Source organism: Rhinolophus sinicus, linkage group LG01 (assembly GCF_036562045.2).
Source record: "Rhinolophus sinicus isolate RSC01 linkage group LG01, ASM3656204v1, whole genome shotgun sequence".
NCBI lineage: Eukaryota > Metazoa > Chordata > Mammalia > Chiroptera > Rhinolophidae > Rhinolophus > Rhinolophus sinicus.
The window spans coordinates 209,292,729-209,310,618 of NC_133751.1; the positions used below are offsets into that span (position 1 = coordinate 209,292,729).

The 17,890-nt window shown below is 48.5% G+C and overlaps 1 protein-coding gene across 9 annotated transcripts in view; it reads left to right on the plus strand.

Annotated features, from left to right (window-relative positions):
• FARP2 (FERM, ARH/RhoGEF and pleckstrin domain protein 2) overlaps positions 1–17,890 on the plus strand; it is a 99,613-nt gene that overhangs the window by 61,811 nt on the left and 19,912 nt on the right. For all 9 annotated transcript variants that reach the window (XR_012490708.1, XR_012490709.1, XM_074316527.1 and 6 more), the window contains exons 10-15: positions 290–453; positions 792–860; positions 1,373–1,430; positions 3,780–4,032; positions 14,844–15,019; positions 17,700–17,789. Coding sequence is in view for 7 of the 9 variants with exons in the window: in XM_074316527.1 (XP_074172628.1) it covers positions 290–453; positions 792–860; positions 1,373–1,430; positions 3,780–4,032; positions 14,844–15,019; positions 17,700–17,789 (810 nt within the window). In the remaining 2 variants the exon portion in view is untranslated. The remainder of the gene's footprint in view (positions 1–289; positions 454–791; positions 861–1,372; positions 1,431–3,779; positions 4,033–14,843; positions 15,020–17,699; positions 17,790–17,890) is intronic.

Below are 17,890 nucleotides of genomic sequence, written 5' to 3' on the forward strand. Positions count from 1 at the left end.
GCAGACAAGTGTATGTACTGGCGTGGAAGGGCGTTGGAGTCAGCTAGGTGTCAGCAGGTGTGTGACTGCTCACGACTGCAATTTTCTGGTAGTTTTATAATGAATGTGTACATAGTGTTTTTCTTCTCTTAAACATAAATGGAACCAGAAGTCTATATATATATATATATATACAATTTTCCAAAAAAACATTTTCCTAATTTTTAACCTTGGAATAGCCTGTTGTCTGACCTGCTTCCTAGATTTTATTCTTGAATTAGTTACTTGAACCTTTGTATTTTGTTTCTAGGGACCTTACCAGGACACACTGGAATTCTTGTTGGGTAGTAGAGATGAATGTAAGAACTTCTGGAAGATTTGTGTGGAGTATCACACCTTTTTTAGACTTTTTGATCAACCTAAGCCAAAAGCTAAAGCCGTCTTCTTCAGCAGGGGCTCCTCCTTCCGATACAGGTGGGGCCACGCCACACGGCTCCCGTGCCTTGTGGAGCTGACAACAGAAATGTCTCTAGTCACCAAAAAGGGTTGCCAGACATTTCAGAGAATTATGTACAGAAGGCAGCTATTGGAAAACTGGAGAAAGCATAGCAGATAAAATAGTGGGGAAAATAGGCTAAATAAAAACTTTGTTTGGAAAAGCAGTTATGCTTATTACAGAGCATAACTTTAAAATATGTATGTAAACTTACGAGAGAGGAGGGACTAGACCTATTGTCCTTTGCCTTTGTGAAAAATTAATGCTGTGAATTACTGTTAATTCTTTTCTTTAAAATCTGAACCTGTATTCACAGTGGAAGAACTCAGAAACAACTGGTAGATTGTGTCAAAGTCGGTGGGATGAAAAGAACCCCATATGAAAGGTGAGCTCTGTGGAGTCTTTGTGATTTAAAGTGTGTGCCTTTAAAATTAATGTTTTAAGTGTTTTTAACCTTCATTTGAATAAGATTCATTTCAAATACATAAACATGTATTTTGACACGTGAGTTCTGTTTCTTTTATTATTTTAAGATAATGGATGTGTAATATCTTTATACAGAAACAGATATTACTGTCAGTTTCTAGTCTGTATAGCTTAGTTTACACAGAATGTTTTACATAATATGGTAAACTTCGAATCTGAAAGTTCACGTTTCTTTGCACGTGGAATTTTTCCTTCAGTGTTGGGGGATGGCTTTACCTTTTCTGGGACATCTGTGTTTTATTTGAACCATTGTTTTCTTGTCCTGCTCATTTCTAGTTAGATGCCTCATGGCATGTTACCAGTCTTAACCTTGTTTTTATGTGAGATCTTATGAGCACAGCACATGCTGCTTTAAAAACAGGAATCGGGAGAGGAAGGCATGGTGGCTCACAACTTGTTCTCTGTTTGCAGAAGACAAAGCAAGACTCGGATGACTGTCCGTACTCTGACTGCTGACTTGCCAAAGCAGGTTAGTCCCTCTGGTTGAAACAGACACGATATCAATCACCTGTACTTTTGCGGAAAATAGTCTTGCCGTGTTGTAACAGGAGCCCTAAAGCTGTGTCGTTTGCTCAGCAGTTCTAGTCCTAGGAGTCCTAAGTAAGGGGAAAGCTCTGTGCAGAGAGGTGTGTCTGTAACTGGTCGCTGCAGATGCCCCGCGCAGACGCCCCGCGCAGCCACATCTGTGCTGGATGACTTCACCAGTGCAGAGTTGCGTGTGTCCATTTCATGGACAACTCGAGAGCCATGGAGAGTCTTGTTTGGGAAGAACAGTGTGACCAGGGACACATGCAGAATATGTCACTAAGAAAAACTAGCAGGTTGCAAAGTGGCCTGTGGAAATTGAGTCTCATTTTTATTTAAAGAGACAAATAGGTATACAGAGCAAACAAGCTAGAGGAGTAAACCTCACAATGACCAAGTGATAGGGCTCCAGTCACTATTTTTTCTGGTCACTGTCAGCAGTTTTTACTTTTCTCTTTGTGCTTTTCATTTATTTGAGTTTCCTGCAGTGGACATACACTGCCTTTTGTTGTCAGGAAAACAACTGAGTGAATATTGTTTTCATAAGAACGTGAAACAGTGTTAAATGCCACTTAGGGAAATGATTGACTTAAGTTGGCTTCCCTAAGTGGCCTTTTTTGCTACTTAAGGGTGGAAACCAGGACACAATTTATATCTCTATGTGTTTGGCATGATTACAACTGTATTAAAACAAAGAATACAACACAGGCACACACAAACACTTCATAGAAAATCATTTGTTCACAGTGTCCCAAAATGTGGTACCAACAGTTCTGTGCCATTGTGAGGGAGATAAGTGACCCCCCTGTGTTTCAGATCTACTTCCCTTTAATTGCTTCCTATTTCCATATTAACTTCCACATGTAAGCATATTTTTAGGTAGAACCTTGCTCTTTCTGTGGAATAACATAACTGTTTCCTCATGCAGCTATATAGTTTTATATTTATAATTTTTATTTCTGCACAGTTAATTTTTGTTGACAATTTGTCATTTATTCCATTACAGTATTTCCAGAAGCAACAGTTGTACCTCATGTATTAAAGTGCATGTGTCCCAAACACTTTTTTTTTTCCTTGAGTCTTTTAGATAAAAATATTTTTTAACTCTTTTAGGTATGTTTCCTATTTAGGAAGTCCTTGTTAAGTCAATTGAAATTAAAATTATTTTTATTTCTTTAACAAAGTTCAAATTCATGAATAGTCTAAAATAGTGCAAATAGTCTAAAAATTATATCTAAGCTTTTCGTTCTCTGATACTATCTTTTAAAAGCCACAAGAGAATATTGACTATGGTTGAATGGTTAAGAAAAAGTGATATTACGACGTGTGAAAGCATTAGTCTTATGGGCTGTGACCTGCTGTGTTATTGTTCCTAAGAGGTTAGATGCTGGGCCTTCTTCTACCGTTGCATCCGTTTGTGTTGTGCTGTTCCCTGCGCACAAAGTTGCTGTCTGGTTATATTTTGGTCTAACCACCCTTTTGATGTTGTGTGTGTACACGGGGTATCGGGCTTCCTGGAAGCATGACTGTGCTTCAGTGACGTGTGAAAAGTGATATAACCAATAGAGAGGGCTCACTGCGAGTCATCGCGTGTGGGACTGTGGGTGAAGACGTGGTGCAGGGCGCCCATCGGGTAGCGAGTAACACAGTGGCTACTTGGTCTCTGGCTGCTGCCCCTTTGGTACTGGGGCCACTCCAGTGCCTCCAAGACGCCTCGGGCTCCCGTGCCACCGGCACTGGCCAGGAACAGCGCTGGCAGAGGTGCTTGGCCTCGTTGCTGATGTGACTGCGCTGCCGCGCTGCGTCCCTAGCGGTGATCCTATGACAGATGAGTGCCAGGGGCCGCAAAACCCTGCGTGTCTCCCTGTCAGCACTTTGCTTTTAGGATCTGCAAGCTGAATGGATGGCTCACTTCTCTCTAGCTGCCTGTTACCCCTCGGGGAAACGTTCCCTTGGGGAAACGATGACTGACGGGATGGATGCCCAGGAGACATGACTACATGTGTCTGGTTTGTAGTGATGGAAATTTTCTATGCTGCACACGTTTGCTTCCATACGAGAGAGAACTGCAATTATAAGGGATTATAGGCGGATGGTCCTGGGTCCTTTTGGAAGCCTGTCGGCATTACAGGTCTTCAATTCTAACAGGGAAGTCTGATCAGTTGCCTTCTCTGTAGAAGTTGTGATACAAATGTGTGGCTGTACTACTTAGGGCCCAGTTAGCTTTGCAACTTTCTGATGGTAATGTGTGAAATTATGTTCCCATTTTTCTTTTCTTGATTTTGATCCCCAGAGCATCTCATTCACCGAGGGCATGAGGACTTTTTCGTCCCCATCTTCAACAAACGCCTCCTTCTGCTCGGTCCCTGCCTCCCCTCTGACCCCTCCCGGCCTGCCCGATATCAAGGACAGCAGCAGCTCCGTAATGGGGCCCCAGGCTCCCCACGTCAAGAGGCCGGCAGCAGAGAGGAACAGCGGCGCGCTGGAAGGCCCCGATGCGACACAGGCCCCGGCCACCGGGCACCCTGCGCTCCGGCCTTGTCAAGGTGTTGGGTTTTGTCGTGTTGTGAGGAGTGGCAGCCCCAGCTATCCTGCGGGCCACGCTGGCACCGCCTTAGGCTTAGGTGCAGGGGAGGCTGGCAGGGAGTGCAGAGCTGCTGGGAGAAATGACCGTGGGGAGGGCAACTTGACTGTGGGCTCACCCCGCTCCAAAGGGGAGCAACCATGTGGCTGGCTGGGAAGTGGGGGGATCCCTGTTTTCACATTGACAAACGCCCAGCTGCAGGTGTCCGAGGAGTTCATAGATGATGATCCGGCAGACATCTCTTTCTTTGCCGGGGGCTCCGAGGCGTTCTCTTTCCCGTACCGCAGTTTGGCCCCGCAGGCCCCTTTGTGTGGCTGCCCAGGCTCTGCCCGGTCCAGCCCCGACAGGTACTCCACGGAGGCAGCGCCCGTGCACGGGGAGCACGCCTTTGAATTTGAGGAGGAGCATGGCTTTGGCAGCGACGTGCACCCCTCAGACACGTCGGAGTTGTTTGAGGTGAAGGCACAGGCCAGCCTCATGCACAGCCTGCTCAGCCCGTCCGAGAGCAGCTCCCTCAGGAACAACCGGTCCGAGAGCAGCTCCCTCAGCAACCTCCCGCTGCCCGGTTCGTCTGTGCGCACACCCAGCTCCGCCGAGCAGTCCGAGGCCAGCTCCATGGCCAACTTCCCTGCCCGCTCGCTGCGCTCCGAGGCCAGCTCAGCCTTCCAGTTCTCTGACCTCGTGGACCAGTTAGAGCAGCTCAGCTACCCGCCCACAGCAGCCGAGGACTCCAGCGGCTCTGACACCGACTCCTGGGGCTCCGAGTCCGAGGTCCCCCTAGACATGAGCCTTTTGTTCAGCGGCCCATTTGCGCAGACAAGTGGGGAGAGAGTCATTTTCAACTTGCAGAGTAACATACAGGATCTGAGTCAGGGGAACAGATAGATGGAAACCTGGCTCCTTTACAGGAGGGCTCCACCTGCTCCGTGTGGTGAGAGCTCAGATTGTCGGCATCAGGTGTCAGAGCAGCTGTGCCCACCACTAGGTATCCTTTCTCTTCCTAATCCTCTGATTGAGTTTTCTGTTCCGAATGTCATGATTGACACTGTCACTCGGAATGATGTTTGAAACGATGCATCCAGTTTAAATAGATGAGTATCTCTGGCTGTCTTCCTGGGAGCTGATGGGTTGGTCTTTGTAGCTTCATTGTGTGGCATGTGCTTCCATCCAACTAGAAGCTACCGCCGGCCACTCTGCGTGCCACACAGGTCTCATCCGTGTTGGTATTTAATGGAATGTGTGTAGTCTGCCTGTTGATGCTGCTTTTTAAGATGAGGCGTGCGGCCACCATGGCTTGGTGGGGGGAGGTTTGTTTGATTGTACGACAGCCACGCACAGTCTCGAATGAGCCGGATTTCGTGAGGGCGCAGAGGCTGCAGCCTCCCTTGTGTGGTCTTCAGCTGCACGCAGCGGGGTCCCTGCGACTGCCCTGGGGGGCACAGTGCCAAAGGCATCGTCCCATTAATGACTTAAGACCCAGAAATAGTGTTGTGTTTCAAAAGCAGGTTTGGAGGGGCATTGGTTTAAAACGCAACTGAACAGTTAGCTTACTGGGGGCTATAATTCCTATCTGGTTGCAGGAAAAGCAGAGCCAGACTCCGGTCAACCTGAGAGTCGCAGTGTGAGCTAGCACAGAGAGCCGTCTCCTTTGGGCTCCTGGAGCAGGTTTTTCACTAGAGAAGACTAAGCACCGGGGACCCCCGAATGGCAAGGGCTTGCGCTATCCTTAGGAATGTTTCCTGTAGGCCCGGTGCCGTGGGACACAAAGTCACTAGCCGAGGCAGTGGCACAGGCCGCACAAGCAGCCAGGGGAGGTGGCCGCACAGGCAGCCCGCGGTGGTGCAGCCTACCCCCCTGCAGAGGGGAGCTGGTGCTCATAGGGCCTGCGGACACGAGGGGGCCGCTGGCATGCAGCCCAGCGCCCAGCACACCAGCCCTGGACAGACATGCATTCTTCAGGTCCACGCCTTGGGCTTCGTCTTTGGGTTTTTGTCGTTGATCCCTTCTGGTCTGACCTAGTAGAGCAATGCCATGTTTGACGGTTAACTTTCTTCCCAGATGTCCCAGGGTGACTTTAAGCCTCCCGCCTATGCTCCCGGGTGGCACACTCCGCCTGCCGGGATGGTTTTGCTGTGTATGCCCAGGGCCCCTTGGAGCTGCCCTAGGCCTCTTGGGAGGGTCAGTCGGTACCAGCAGGGGTTTGGCTAAGTGTGTTGGGGAGGTTCCCATGTTTGTAGCTGCCTTAAACCCACACACAGCCTCACCACACCCTGGTCGGCAGGGCGGGTGCCGGGAGAGTGTGCAGCTGTCGTTTGTCCCGCCTGCGTCCCTCAGACCCACTGTCTACACGAGGAAGGCACTGGGTAGGGTTTGGCTGATGATGTGACTGATAGTAAGCGTGATATCATTCAAGTCGCATGTTAGGGACATTTTGTCACTCGAAAAGCAAACCTTGGATGGGTGTGGTGAAGAGCAGTCACCATGTTACGTGTAGAATGCTTTTCCTGGACCTCAGTAGTCATGTCATGGCCGCTCTCTCCTTCCTCTGCTGTGCCTAATGGTGCTCTGAATGAACCAAGTTGTCCCTTGTCGCTTTTATATTGGGTGTTTTAAGGGAACCCACCCTAGTGTCTGGGTGGTGGCTTTTAGCCACCTCCGCTGCCAGGCTGGGGTGACCACTCCCTGGTGCACCAGGGCTGCCGGTTGGTGGGGACACGCCCGTCACACTCTTGTCCCGGAGATCTGACCTCTTCCCGGGCCTTCCTGTAAAAGGGTTTGGTTTGTTTCTTCAGTGAAACTTTATTTTCGGGAGATGATTGTTTGGCTCTTTGTTTAGAAAGGTTTCCAAATATACAAAAGCGGAAAGCAGAAAAAGGAGTAGAACAAACGAACCCGCCTCCCCACACAGGGTCTCTAATGCTTGACCACACTGGTGCCCTCCACCGTTTCTTCTCTGTGCTTTGTTGCTGTGGGATGTTTTTGGTTTTTTTTCATTCAAATTTTCCGGGTGACAATGGTTAACAAAACTACATAGGTTTCAAATGTGCATTTCTATAATACGTCATCTATATGTTGCATTCTGTGTTCACCACCCAGAGCCAGTTCTCCTTCCATCACCATATATTTGACCCCCTTTACCCTCTTCTACCACCACCACCCCCTTACCCTCTGGTAACCACCAAACTCTTGTCTGTGTCTATGAGTTTTTGTTTTTTTATTTGCTTGTCTTGTTCCTTTGTTGCCTTCAGTTTTATATCCCACATGAGTGAAGTCATATGGTTCTCGACTTTTTCTGTCTGACTGATTTCACTGTAGGATTTTAAAGTGGGTCCCTGACACGCTGACCACCTTCCTCAGAATTTCTGCATGTATTGACACATAAGGACACCTTCTTCCATAACTCATGCAGACAGCATCGCACAGAATCAGTAATCCCTCAGTATCTCCTAATAGCCAGGATGTACTTAAGTTCACCCAGTTGTCTGAAGTGCCCTTCCCGCTTGCTTTGTTCAAGTGGGGATCCAGACACCATCCGCTTGCTGCATGTGGTGAGAGCTCTTAGGTGCCCTGTCATTTAGAAGAGCCCCTCTCATGCCATGACTTGTAGAAGAAGCCAGTGGTCCTGCCTCGAGTCCCACAGTCTGGCCGCCCCGCAGGCCTCTGCACTCCTGGAGGCTGGACCTGGCACTGCACTGACCGCTCGCCCCTCGTTCACAGCAGCCACATTCCCACAGCCCCCTGTGGCTGGCCCCTCCGCGTGGGACAGCACAACTCTAGGGCGAGCCCAGCGCCCCAGACACTGTGGACGCTGTTGGTGAAGGAGTTCTTTTCAGACTCAGGTTTAGCTTTGGCGAAATCGGGGGACATTTTTTAAGTTCTTTCCCAGCATGCTCATGATGTTTTTCAGTTTATACTTTTTCCTTTATAGTGAAATCATTTCTTTAAAAATCAGTTGTGGCTTTTTTTGGAGTTACTGCTCAGGGCTCCCCCTTTCACTTTTGAGTGGGTTGTAACCTTCCACCCAGAGGAAATTTTTTAGAAACCAAGGGAAAGTGAGCCCAAAGGACCACATTGCCTCTTCACATCTCTAGTGACATTGTTCCACTTTGTCTTAGTAGAGATGGTTTATAGTAAATGTTCAAATATCCAGAACAGTTCAGATCGAGGCCTCTGGGCCCTGAGCCAGCCTTCGGCCTTTCTTCCATTTGCTGATGGCTACTGATGCTGAAAGCACTTGTGTTATGCAGTGACACCACCTGGGGGGGGGGGGGAGCAGATACCTGATTGTAGGACAGTTGTGCAAACTTGAATGAAACACGAGACTTGTAACCACACTTCTTACATTGGCAGCCAATTTGCTGAGAGTGTGGAGTTGAAAAGTGCCTGCTAAGTGTTGACAGTTTTCTCTCTTATTCTGTCGATCTCTTTAGCGAGACCCAGGGCCTTCTCCAGACGGACAGGGCCGTCTGGGTGTGTTGGGGTGGCAGCTGACAGTAGTCCTGCAGTCCCCACCCTGCAGGGCCCCCAGCAGCAGTGCTTCTTGTCCCCCTTAAGTCCACCTCTAACGAAACACTCTGATTTGGGGCCAATGTTTGTTTTTGTTAGTTATCAAGTCTGTTTTTTATATTTAAGTTTCCATGTGCAGGTACTATACATAAGCCAGGATATGAATATTAAGCCTAACAACAGTACAGTTTCATGTCACTAAGACTGACACTAAAATAGGTAATGGTGTGTGCTATGTAACTTTTTAAATCATTTGGCCTTTTTTTGTATTACAAAGGAATTCTCCAAGTGTGGAATTACATTAGGAGTCCCTTTTCCACTGGACACACATTTGAAAGTAGTAGTGATGATAAAAGGTGGGCAATAAAAATAGTACACCAAAAACAGTTCAGTGTGAAAAACTTAAGCCTGTTGGTTATGTCATTCCCATTGTTGTCATTTTGCAAAGTCTTTTTTAATTGCTTCAGTGTACAAGAATATTACGATTCCTCCACTGTCTGCTGCCCTGAACGAGTAGCTGTAAGCGTCACGCATGCAGTGGTTGTGAGCATGTACACACGCGTAGTACACGAGCTCTGTCCCTGTGTGTTATGTGTGTGACATTTGATGCCAAGTCTATGTCTTCACAGAACGGTTATCCCCTCCTGGTTCATGGGACTTAAACAAAGAAAGCCATTGTTAGAACAGTTAATTCACAGATGAAAATGTTAATATCCGCCCAGGCACTTACAATTGAGGATTTTAGTGTCTTCTCAAGGCCATGGAGTCTTACTCAGCTGGGGTTTTACTTGGCCCTTGTCCTGAAGGTACATAGTTTGTCACAGCTAGCTGCAGTGCGCTGGTCACTGTCGGCCCCTCTCGTCACATAGTAGCCATGCCTGCCGTGTCCTTAGGTGCTATCTTTTGCATGAAAGCATCTACATTTCCCTGGGAAATGAAGAGAAAGGGAACTGGCATTTCATTATGCATTTGAACTTGTTCATTTTTTAGAGACATTATGTTGCCTGGTTTGTGGTACTTATAAAGCTTGTTTTCCATTGAAATTGCCATTTATAAATTTGCATATATGTACTAATTCAGAATTTTTTAATTGTTTATTCAATAAAATAAGGAAATATTTGCTATGAGTTTTTAAATGGGCTTTTTAGCTTTCTTTCCCTCTACTTGCTTACAGTTTCCATTTACACAATTAAAGACTATTTTGCACGTTAAAATGAATCCTGAAACAGCTCCATATTTTTACATCCTCCTTGTTGTCTCCCGCTTCATAGGCTTCTTTCTGAGCAACAAACAGGCACCATGATGCGATTGTCTATTTCGGACGTGGATGGTGACATCCCTTGAAGGCCAGCGAGGGGTGGGGGGGCTGGCGCCTCGCTTTTCTCAGCGCCTTGCTTGGCTCTCTTCCAGTGCTTTCTGCTCAGGCCAGCATGCACAGGTGGGGCTAGCGCGCCTGCCGTGGGCCGTGCACCCACCTGAGGCACCGCTGGCCGAGGCTGCGCTGTTGCCGACGTTGGGATGAACCGCCTGGTCCCTGGGCTTGTCCTGTGCACAGAACACATGCTGTTGGCTTCTTAATTCTGAAATGAGAACATCGTTGCCCTCTTTCCCCATCGGCCAGAACCACCAGTAAAATCCGGGACCCAAAGTACAGCCGCTGCTCAGATTCTGGACGAGTCTTACTCCAGCTCTGAACCTGAGTTTCCCACTCGGCCAGCGCACATTTTCTGCTGCCGCCACAGAGCCATCTGCGTGTCCCCAGCCCCACTCAGGTCATCGATCAGAGGTGGGTGCTGCCCCCACCGCCTGGGCAGCAGCCTCCGCGAACCTGGAGAGAACAGGCTCCTCAGAGCAGCACAGACACTTGGGTGGTGGGTACTGGTCTCCTCCCTAGGTTTCGGGACACCTGGCACCCAGCGTGGCTGGGGGCGGGAGGCGCCTATGCTGTCACACACTAGAGCAGCGCTGGTGGCAGTGGCCTTCCACCTGTCAGCACAAATTCCCCAGAGCCCTGAGTAGGCGGGAAGTTCCTTCCCACATCAGGCCGGCCCTACTCCTTGGCCGAGGCCACCACTGCCCAGTGGTCACACTCGGGGGTGAAGTGGTGACATAAATGAGCAGATCCTCGAGGAGGCACCTCAGTGATAAATCCAGATTTCAATAAACTGTTCCAGAGCACTTCTCCTTAGACCCAGAGGTTGACCTGTTAGGAGGGTAAGAATTGTACGGCCTTCGGAGGGCATTTCTTTCCTAATGAATGTCACCTACAGACTTCGCAGTTTTGAATAATTGGTTTGGGGGACCTTGCCATTATCGCTCCAGTAGTTCAGAGGATCCGTAAGTCACAGCCTCTCAAAGTTTTACACAAAATGTGTCATTTATTAGAACAAAGACTCAGGGCTCCCTAGACTGCCATGCATATACACAGAGGAGACCGCAACCTAGACAAATGGCCCAAAGTGTCACTGTATCGTATGTTGGGGCACCTATTTTTATTAACAAGGAAAGAGTCTTGATTATTTAGAACAAAAGAAAAAACTCTGAAAAATGTTTCTTGGGAGTACTGTGTGTGTTGATGTCACCCTCTGAACTTCAAGTCACCACAGCCACGTGTACCGCGTGTGCCCTGTGTGCCACGCACCTGCTCCAAGCTTCCTGGGAGTTGCCTTGTGTAGGCCTCGGCCCTATGGAAAGGCCATGCCACCTGTCAGGTTGCCACCTGCTGTTTTGTGGCTGGGGAAGAGGAGCAGGGAGGTGACCTGCAGGGAACACACAGTAAGACATGAACTGGTAGTGGGGCATTTTTGTACCTCCCACTGTTGTTTTTTAGCCAGATTTTGTGTCAAGTGACTCATGACATTCTAGTGCAAAAGTGGAGCCAGAAATAGTTCTCTGCCAACTCATCAAAGTCACACTTATTTATTTACCTGGATTCTTTCGACAATTCAGCCTTTTCCTCTTTTTAGGGGATTAATGAGCCATTGTTCAAGCTAAAGGAGTTTCTAGATCTTACGCCTCCTGCTATCATGTTAACCTTCAAAATTAACCTTGAATCTTCCAAACTGCAGCTGATTCTTCCTCCACTGTGAGACAAGAATGTACTGTTTATTGTAGAGAGCTGAAGAAGAGAATTTAAAGGTGTAAAATGAAAGGAAGTGTAACTTTCCTCTAAATACAACGCCCTGGTTAGACGAGTACAGTGCAGGTGAGCAGCGAAGTACAATAGTGTGCTTTTTTAAAATGACGTTTCAGAAATTCCAAGGTGAATTTTTAGGAATTTTTGGAAATAACGAATGCCACAAAAATATCAGCTGCCAGAGGTGCTCACTGCTGACAGTTTGCAAGAGTATTAATTCTACGTGTTTTGGAAGATGATGGAACCATGTAACTTGCACCTTTGAGAACAGAGCCTATCTGAACACAAGTGGGCAGTTTTGATCCACTCCTGCAGAAATGCAGAGCTCAGTAAAACATAACTATCATTTCTATCTGTCCATTTCAAATAACGTAATTTTGGAAATTGAAGCATTTGTAAAAATTCCTTGTCTACAAGTGAAGGAATTGGTCATTGTTGATACTAGGGTGGGATGGAAGTGTACCCCTCTGTCTCTGTGGGTTCTGTAGTGAGTACTTGCAACTCACAACAATGGTGACTCTTTCTGGCTGTTTTTCAGTAGAGGGCCTTAGACACGGGGTCTGTTTTTATAGATATTTAAGATTAATTATTTGCCATGTTAGTTAAGGCAAAATATTTTGTGATCTCTAAAGCTTGATGTTTAGCATTTTAAAAATAGTTAAGAACCTGCCTTTCATCCATGTTTGCTAACGTGCATTAGCAAAGTCGACAGGACGTTCTAAGGCAGGTGAGCAGTCAGCTTAGCACCCTTCACGTCCCACAGCCCAAACAGCAGTGCTGGGACTACACGCCTGCACAGCCACGGCCCCACGCTTGTTTTCTGGGTGTGGAGTGTGTGTTAGTGACTCACAAACACAGTAGAAAGACTGGCCCACACAGGATCGAGCATGGGGATGTAGGGTGCACACTCGAATGGGCCACTTGCTTGAAAAATACCTCCCCACAGATTTGTTGACTTTATCTTTTAGGATCTGTTTACAAAATTGAAAGCAGGTATGATTCATAGTATTTTGTTATAACTAACAGATTTAATAAAAGCAAATGTTTAATGGCAGTTTGTGGTACTTTTTAATCTATTCACTAACCTGTGATTTGACGATTTTCATGAACTACTATCTACAGTGATAACATCAAGTAATGACTTTAAATGTCCCAAGTGAGCAGCCTCTCCATTCTCACGAGTGCCTTACCAAGGTGCTGTTTACTGGGAGTTGCATTCTTAACCTGATGGCCCTATTGTCGGCCCTGACCAACAGATCAGAGAGCTCGTCATACGATGCTTCCTTCAGTGGTCACACCATCACCTCAATCTTCACCTTCTATTTAAAAATAAAGTCTAGTTTTGCAGCAACTTTCTGGTAAACTGTCCATGAGTAACTGCTATGGGACTGCTTATCTTTGAGGGAGGTGCCAAGTAGGGTGCTGGAAGACATAGGAGTAAAACTGTGGCCTTATACTTACTTTCATAACCGATGAGTATAAAACACCTTGGCTCTCATACCTGGAACAATACACTTGTGAAGAAGAAACTCTAGACTTTTTTTTGAATTTTCAGTGTGTGAAGGTATCTCATTCTGCAGTTCTGGGCTTCTTAGGGACAAAGGGTTTGGAGTGCAAACCCTCAAAGTTCACCTCTGGGACTCTCCTCTACATGGGAAGTAATCTGTGTCCAGGACTGGCACAGGCCTGAGGGAGGGGCAGTGTAGGAATTGTATGTTGTATTAAGATTGCTTAGCATATTTTAAATGTAATAAAAGCAAATTCTGATAAACTGGTCATTAATAATTTATTTTGTCCAGGTTCTCTAATATGAATGAATGTTTCCTCATGTTTTAAGCTGTTGGTTGTGAGGAATTCCAGAGGAAATCTCTGCCGTCATTGCATTGGTAGTTCAGCTCCGGAAGCACCTGTGTGGGGTCCCGAGCTCCAGATTTGTCAATGTGAAAATAGGGACCCCCTCCAGACCTCAGGCTGCGTTGGAGGGCTGCCTGACTAGTTCAGTGCTGACGCCCGTCCAGGGAGCAGGAAACGGGCTTGCCGGGTGCCCGAGAGACTCCTCTACACCATCCTGCACACACACTTACACGCTTTAGGCTAAATCAACCAAATTTTGGTTTTATAACCCAGCCTCTGTAGGCAACTGCATGTGGAACCTCTGGTGTGGTATTGGAGGCAAAGTGAGCAGGCACCACAGGTGCAAATCGAGTTACTTCTATGCCAGCATTTTGTGAACTGACTTAATCATAGTTAGAAATAATGGTAGTTCGGGTGTTAAAACACTGTATGTTTGGAAACTTAAGGGAATTTCTATGTTAAAGAGCTTTAAAACAGCCGTTAAATTTCTTCCAGAAAACTCTGCTTTAACAGTATCTTTAAAATACGGCATTTACTAGTTACTGATTTCCCACAGGAAAACATTAGAAATAAACCTTTGAGAATTAAAAAAAAAAAAGAATGGATAAGAAAATTTCTTTGTTACAAAATTTATGATGGAATAAACCTCATCATTAGCCTCCTTAGAACTAGGCCAAAATGTTGGCTTCTGTCTAGTCAAAAGCAAAGATTATTTTAAGAAGGGAAGCAAATTAAGTATTAATAACTTTTGTGGTATAATTTAGAAAACCAAAATAAAACCTTTATTAATGAAAAATTCAAGGAAGTAGGAAGCAGTATAATGAGTTGTCATTTTATATAATCCAGTTTTTTTTAATGAACGATCAAATGACCTTAAAAGAGACATTTTTCCAGCTGTATTAGTATCATTTTGACACGTCTCTAGCACTTACACAGAGGGTGCCCCTCCCTGCTGGTCCTGTCCCATAGGCTTATTTTCTCAGTTGTATCCTCTCTAGAACAAAGGGAAACCCCTAGAACCACAGAGTCCTGGGGGTCCAAATGCCTGTGGTTGGTGCCTATGAAATCAGATTGATCAGCCATCAACCTGTTTTCATTTTCACTGTATGTCACATTGAAAATTGCATGTGATGGCAGCTTTATTTACAGTTTCCAGAAAGTGCCTAGTGGTGGTGTCAGGCTAATGTTGGCTAACTCCTGGAAAGAAATGTGGTATCTGGGCCGCATGATGGCCCTTTCTCGTTTCTCACTCCATCCCCTGCCCCGTTCAATTCCAGGCTTTTCTATGGACAGTCCTCAGCTTTCTCCCTCCACCTGGAAGAGCCCACTGAGCCTGAGCCCTGCGTTTCAGGTGACTCTGGGCCCGGCTGAGCAGGGCTCATCCCCACTCCTGAGCCCTGTCCTCAGCGATGCTGGCGGAGCCAAGATGGACAATGAGGAAATGAAGCACAAGGTGGGCACCGCCCCAAGTGGAGGGCTTGCTGCTGGTGGGCCTGTGTTTGCAAACCTCCGGGCTGGGAGGCCTGAGGGTGGCGAGGGGTGGGGGGGATTGTGCCCACACTCCCCTGACCCCTGGGATGGTGGGCAGGCCACCCCAGTGAAATCTCACCCTGAGATCCTCCCATCACTTTTTGGGACTCATCAGGGACCTTTGTAACAGTTTCTGGCACCCGTGGGTTCCAAGTGTTGGGCTGGATTCTGGGAATGTGGTGGGAACAGGCAGGACCTGGGGGAGCCCTCTGCCAACTGACTGGGAGGAGGTCTGGTGCTAAGGGAGAGTTTGCTGGGGACCTGTCTTGTCTGGGGGCGGTCAGGGGAGGCATTCGGGCTGATGGATGAGTGGGTCCCGGAGGAGTGTCCCGGAGGTGGGTGGGGTCCAGCCAGGAGTGTTGTTGCCAGAAGAGGGGGATGCGTGGGGCGTGTAGGTTTAGGAAAGTGGAGGCAATCCCCCTGCGGGTTTCTGTTTATTGTCAGGGATGGGAGTGAGGCAGGCACCCAGAGGTCAAGTAGAGAGCACGGAGCTCGAGGCCCAGGCGATGGCCAAAGACAGTGGCACCCGTGGCCTCGGGGCCCTCATCTATGCCTGGTGACATTGTGGTCAAGGCAGTCAGCAAGGCGGCTTTGTGGGTGCACACAAGGAAGAACAAAGGGCCCAGGGAATGTTTGGGGAAGAGGAGTTAGATAAATGAGCTGTGCACTGTTTTGGCCCAGGGAGAGGAAGCCAGGAACCTCCTGTTCTCAGTGAGCGGAGGTCCCCACACGCAAGCCAGGCCAGGTGGTGCTGGGCCCCGGGTGGTGCCCCACCACCCCGCCTCACAGGTGCCTGTCACATGGGGCAGCTGTCATCGTGAGGACTTCAGCACTCCACTGTTCCATCACGAATGGGCCAAAGACAGCATGTTCTGTCCAGGGCTGCCACTGCAGACACGTGAGGTTCCTCAGCTGTGGGGTACAGCCCTTCCGAGGCCTCCATCAGACATTCCTCCTGGTACCCGGGTCCCCCTGAAGCCACTGCAGTCAGAGCAGCCCCTGAACTGTTGTGTGAGGTGGCATGCCATGGCCTGGCTTCCAGCCCAGTGCCCCCTCCATGGTCAAGGCTTTGCAGCCAGCCCCCACCCCTCAGGCCTCTGTCTCCACCTCCATCCCGTGGGCAGGGGGCACAGGGAAGGAGATGTGGGCCGCCAAACTTCAGTCCCCCTTTCTCAGCCGCAGACCTTGCCCAGCTTGCTTCTCTCGGGCTGAAGTCTAAAGCATATGAAATCCTAGGTACAAACCTGACCGCTGCAGGTTTCCTCCCAAACCTGTCACCTGCAGGGGTCAGTGGCTTTTCCCCTTGACTTGGGCTCAAAACCACAGTCATCCTGGCCTCCTCCATCTCCCACACCTCCACCCATAGAAACACTTGACCCTCAGAGTGTCGGGGTCCCACCCCTCATCACGCCACTCCCCTCCCCTACTGCACAGCCTGAGTGGGAAGCGGCCTCCTGATGACCCTCAGCTAGCCCCTCCCAACGTGCTCTCAGTGCAGCAGCCAGGCTCATCCTGGGGTCCCAGCCACCACCCCAAAGACACCTACCTTCCAGATCAGTAACCAGCTTGCCCACCTCCTACTCCTCCCCCTCATCCGTGACCTCCTAGCCCCACCAGCCACCAGCCCCACCCTCTCCTGGAGGCAGACTGTCGCTCTGCTAGAGACTGCTGCCCACCCGCCCCCCCCAGCTTTGTGTCCACCCCACTTCTCTGCTGTGGTGGCTAACTTCCCTGTTAGCCTGTGCATTGCTTCGTGCTGTTTCCTCTTGGGAGGCCATCAGCTCAAGGACAGGGGCCTCCGTTCCTGGGCACATCCCAGGTGCCTGTTGGGGTTGTTTGCATGGCAGCCATGGGGACGGTTGGTCTCTAAAGTCCTCCACCTAGTGGAGGAGCAACAGGGCATGCGTGCAGGGAAGGAGCAGGACCAGTGTCTTCAGGCTAGGGAAGATGGAGAAGGGGCCATCAAGCGGGGCTCAGCCAGGCTGAGGCTCAGGGTGGGACAAGATGTAGCCCCTGGCCTGGCCTGAGCGTAGGCCTGTGCTTTGCAGGAGGCTGAAGCTGGGCTAGCGGGGCTTTCCTGCTCCTGAAGGTGCCTCATTGTCATCACTGACTTGCCTGCCAGCATCTGCACATCAGGCAGAGCTCCAGGGCTGGGCTATCTCTGGCCCTGTACTCCTACCCAGTGCGTCAGCCACCTAGTGCTCGAACATGGGGCACAGTTAGAAGCTGCACTGTCCGGCGGCACTGTGATGACATTGTGAGTCGGCCTTACTGGTTTATGCACACATACATACGCACATACTCATGGATCTGTGTGTTAACCAGCCATGCCTCTGGCAGTGGAATCTGCACAGAACCAGTCATACACTTCAATACGTGTCAATGTTTGAACAGCCATTCTTTTCGCAAAAAGAATAACATAAATGAGAAAATGTGTGAGGGAGCTACCACTGCCTTATGTTTTTACTCAGAAGTAAATCCCTTCAGGAATTATGGATGACAACTGCGTGACAATGTTAACTGGAGCAGACGAGAGCAAGTGTTAGGAACGTGGGTGACATGGCCAACCGACACGTGCTCACACTGTCTTGTGCTTCTTGCAGTGTGTGGGAGCAGATGAGGCCTATTTCATAGCAAAGGAGATTCTCGCTACAGAACGAACATACCTGAAGGATTTAGAAGTTATTACCGTGGTATGGAACCCAATTCCTTATTACTTTGATTTTCTTAATGTTTCTCAAATCTAAACCAGAGACAGAAGAGCCTTCGTAAAAAATAGCTCTTGGTCATCATG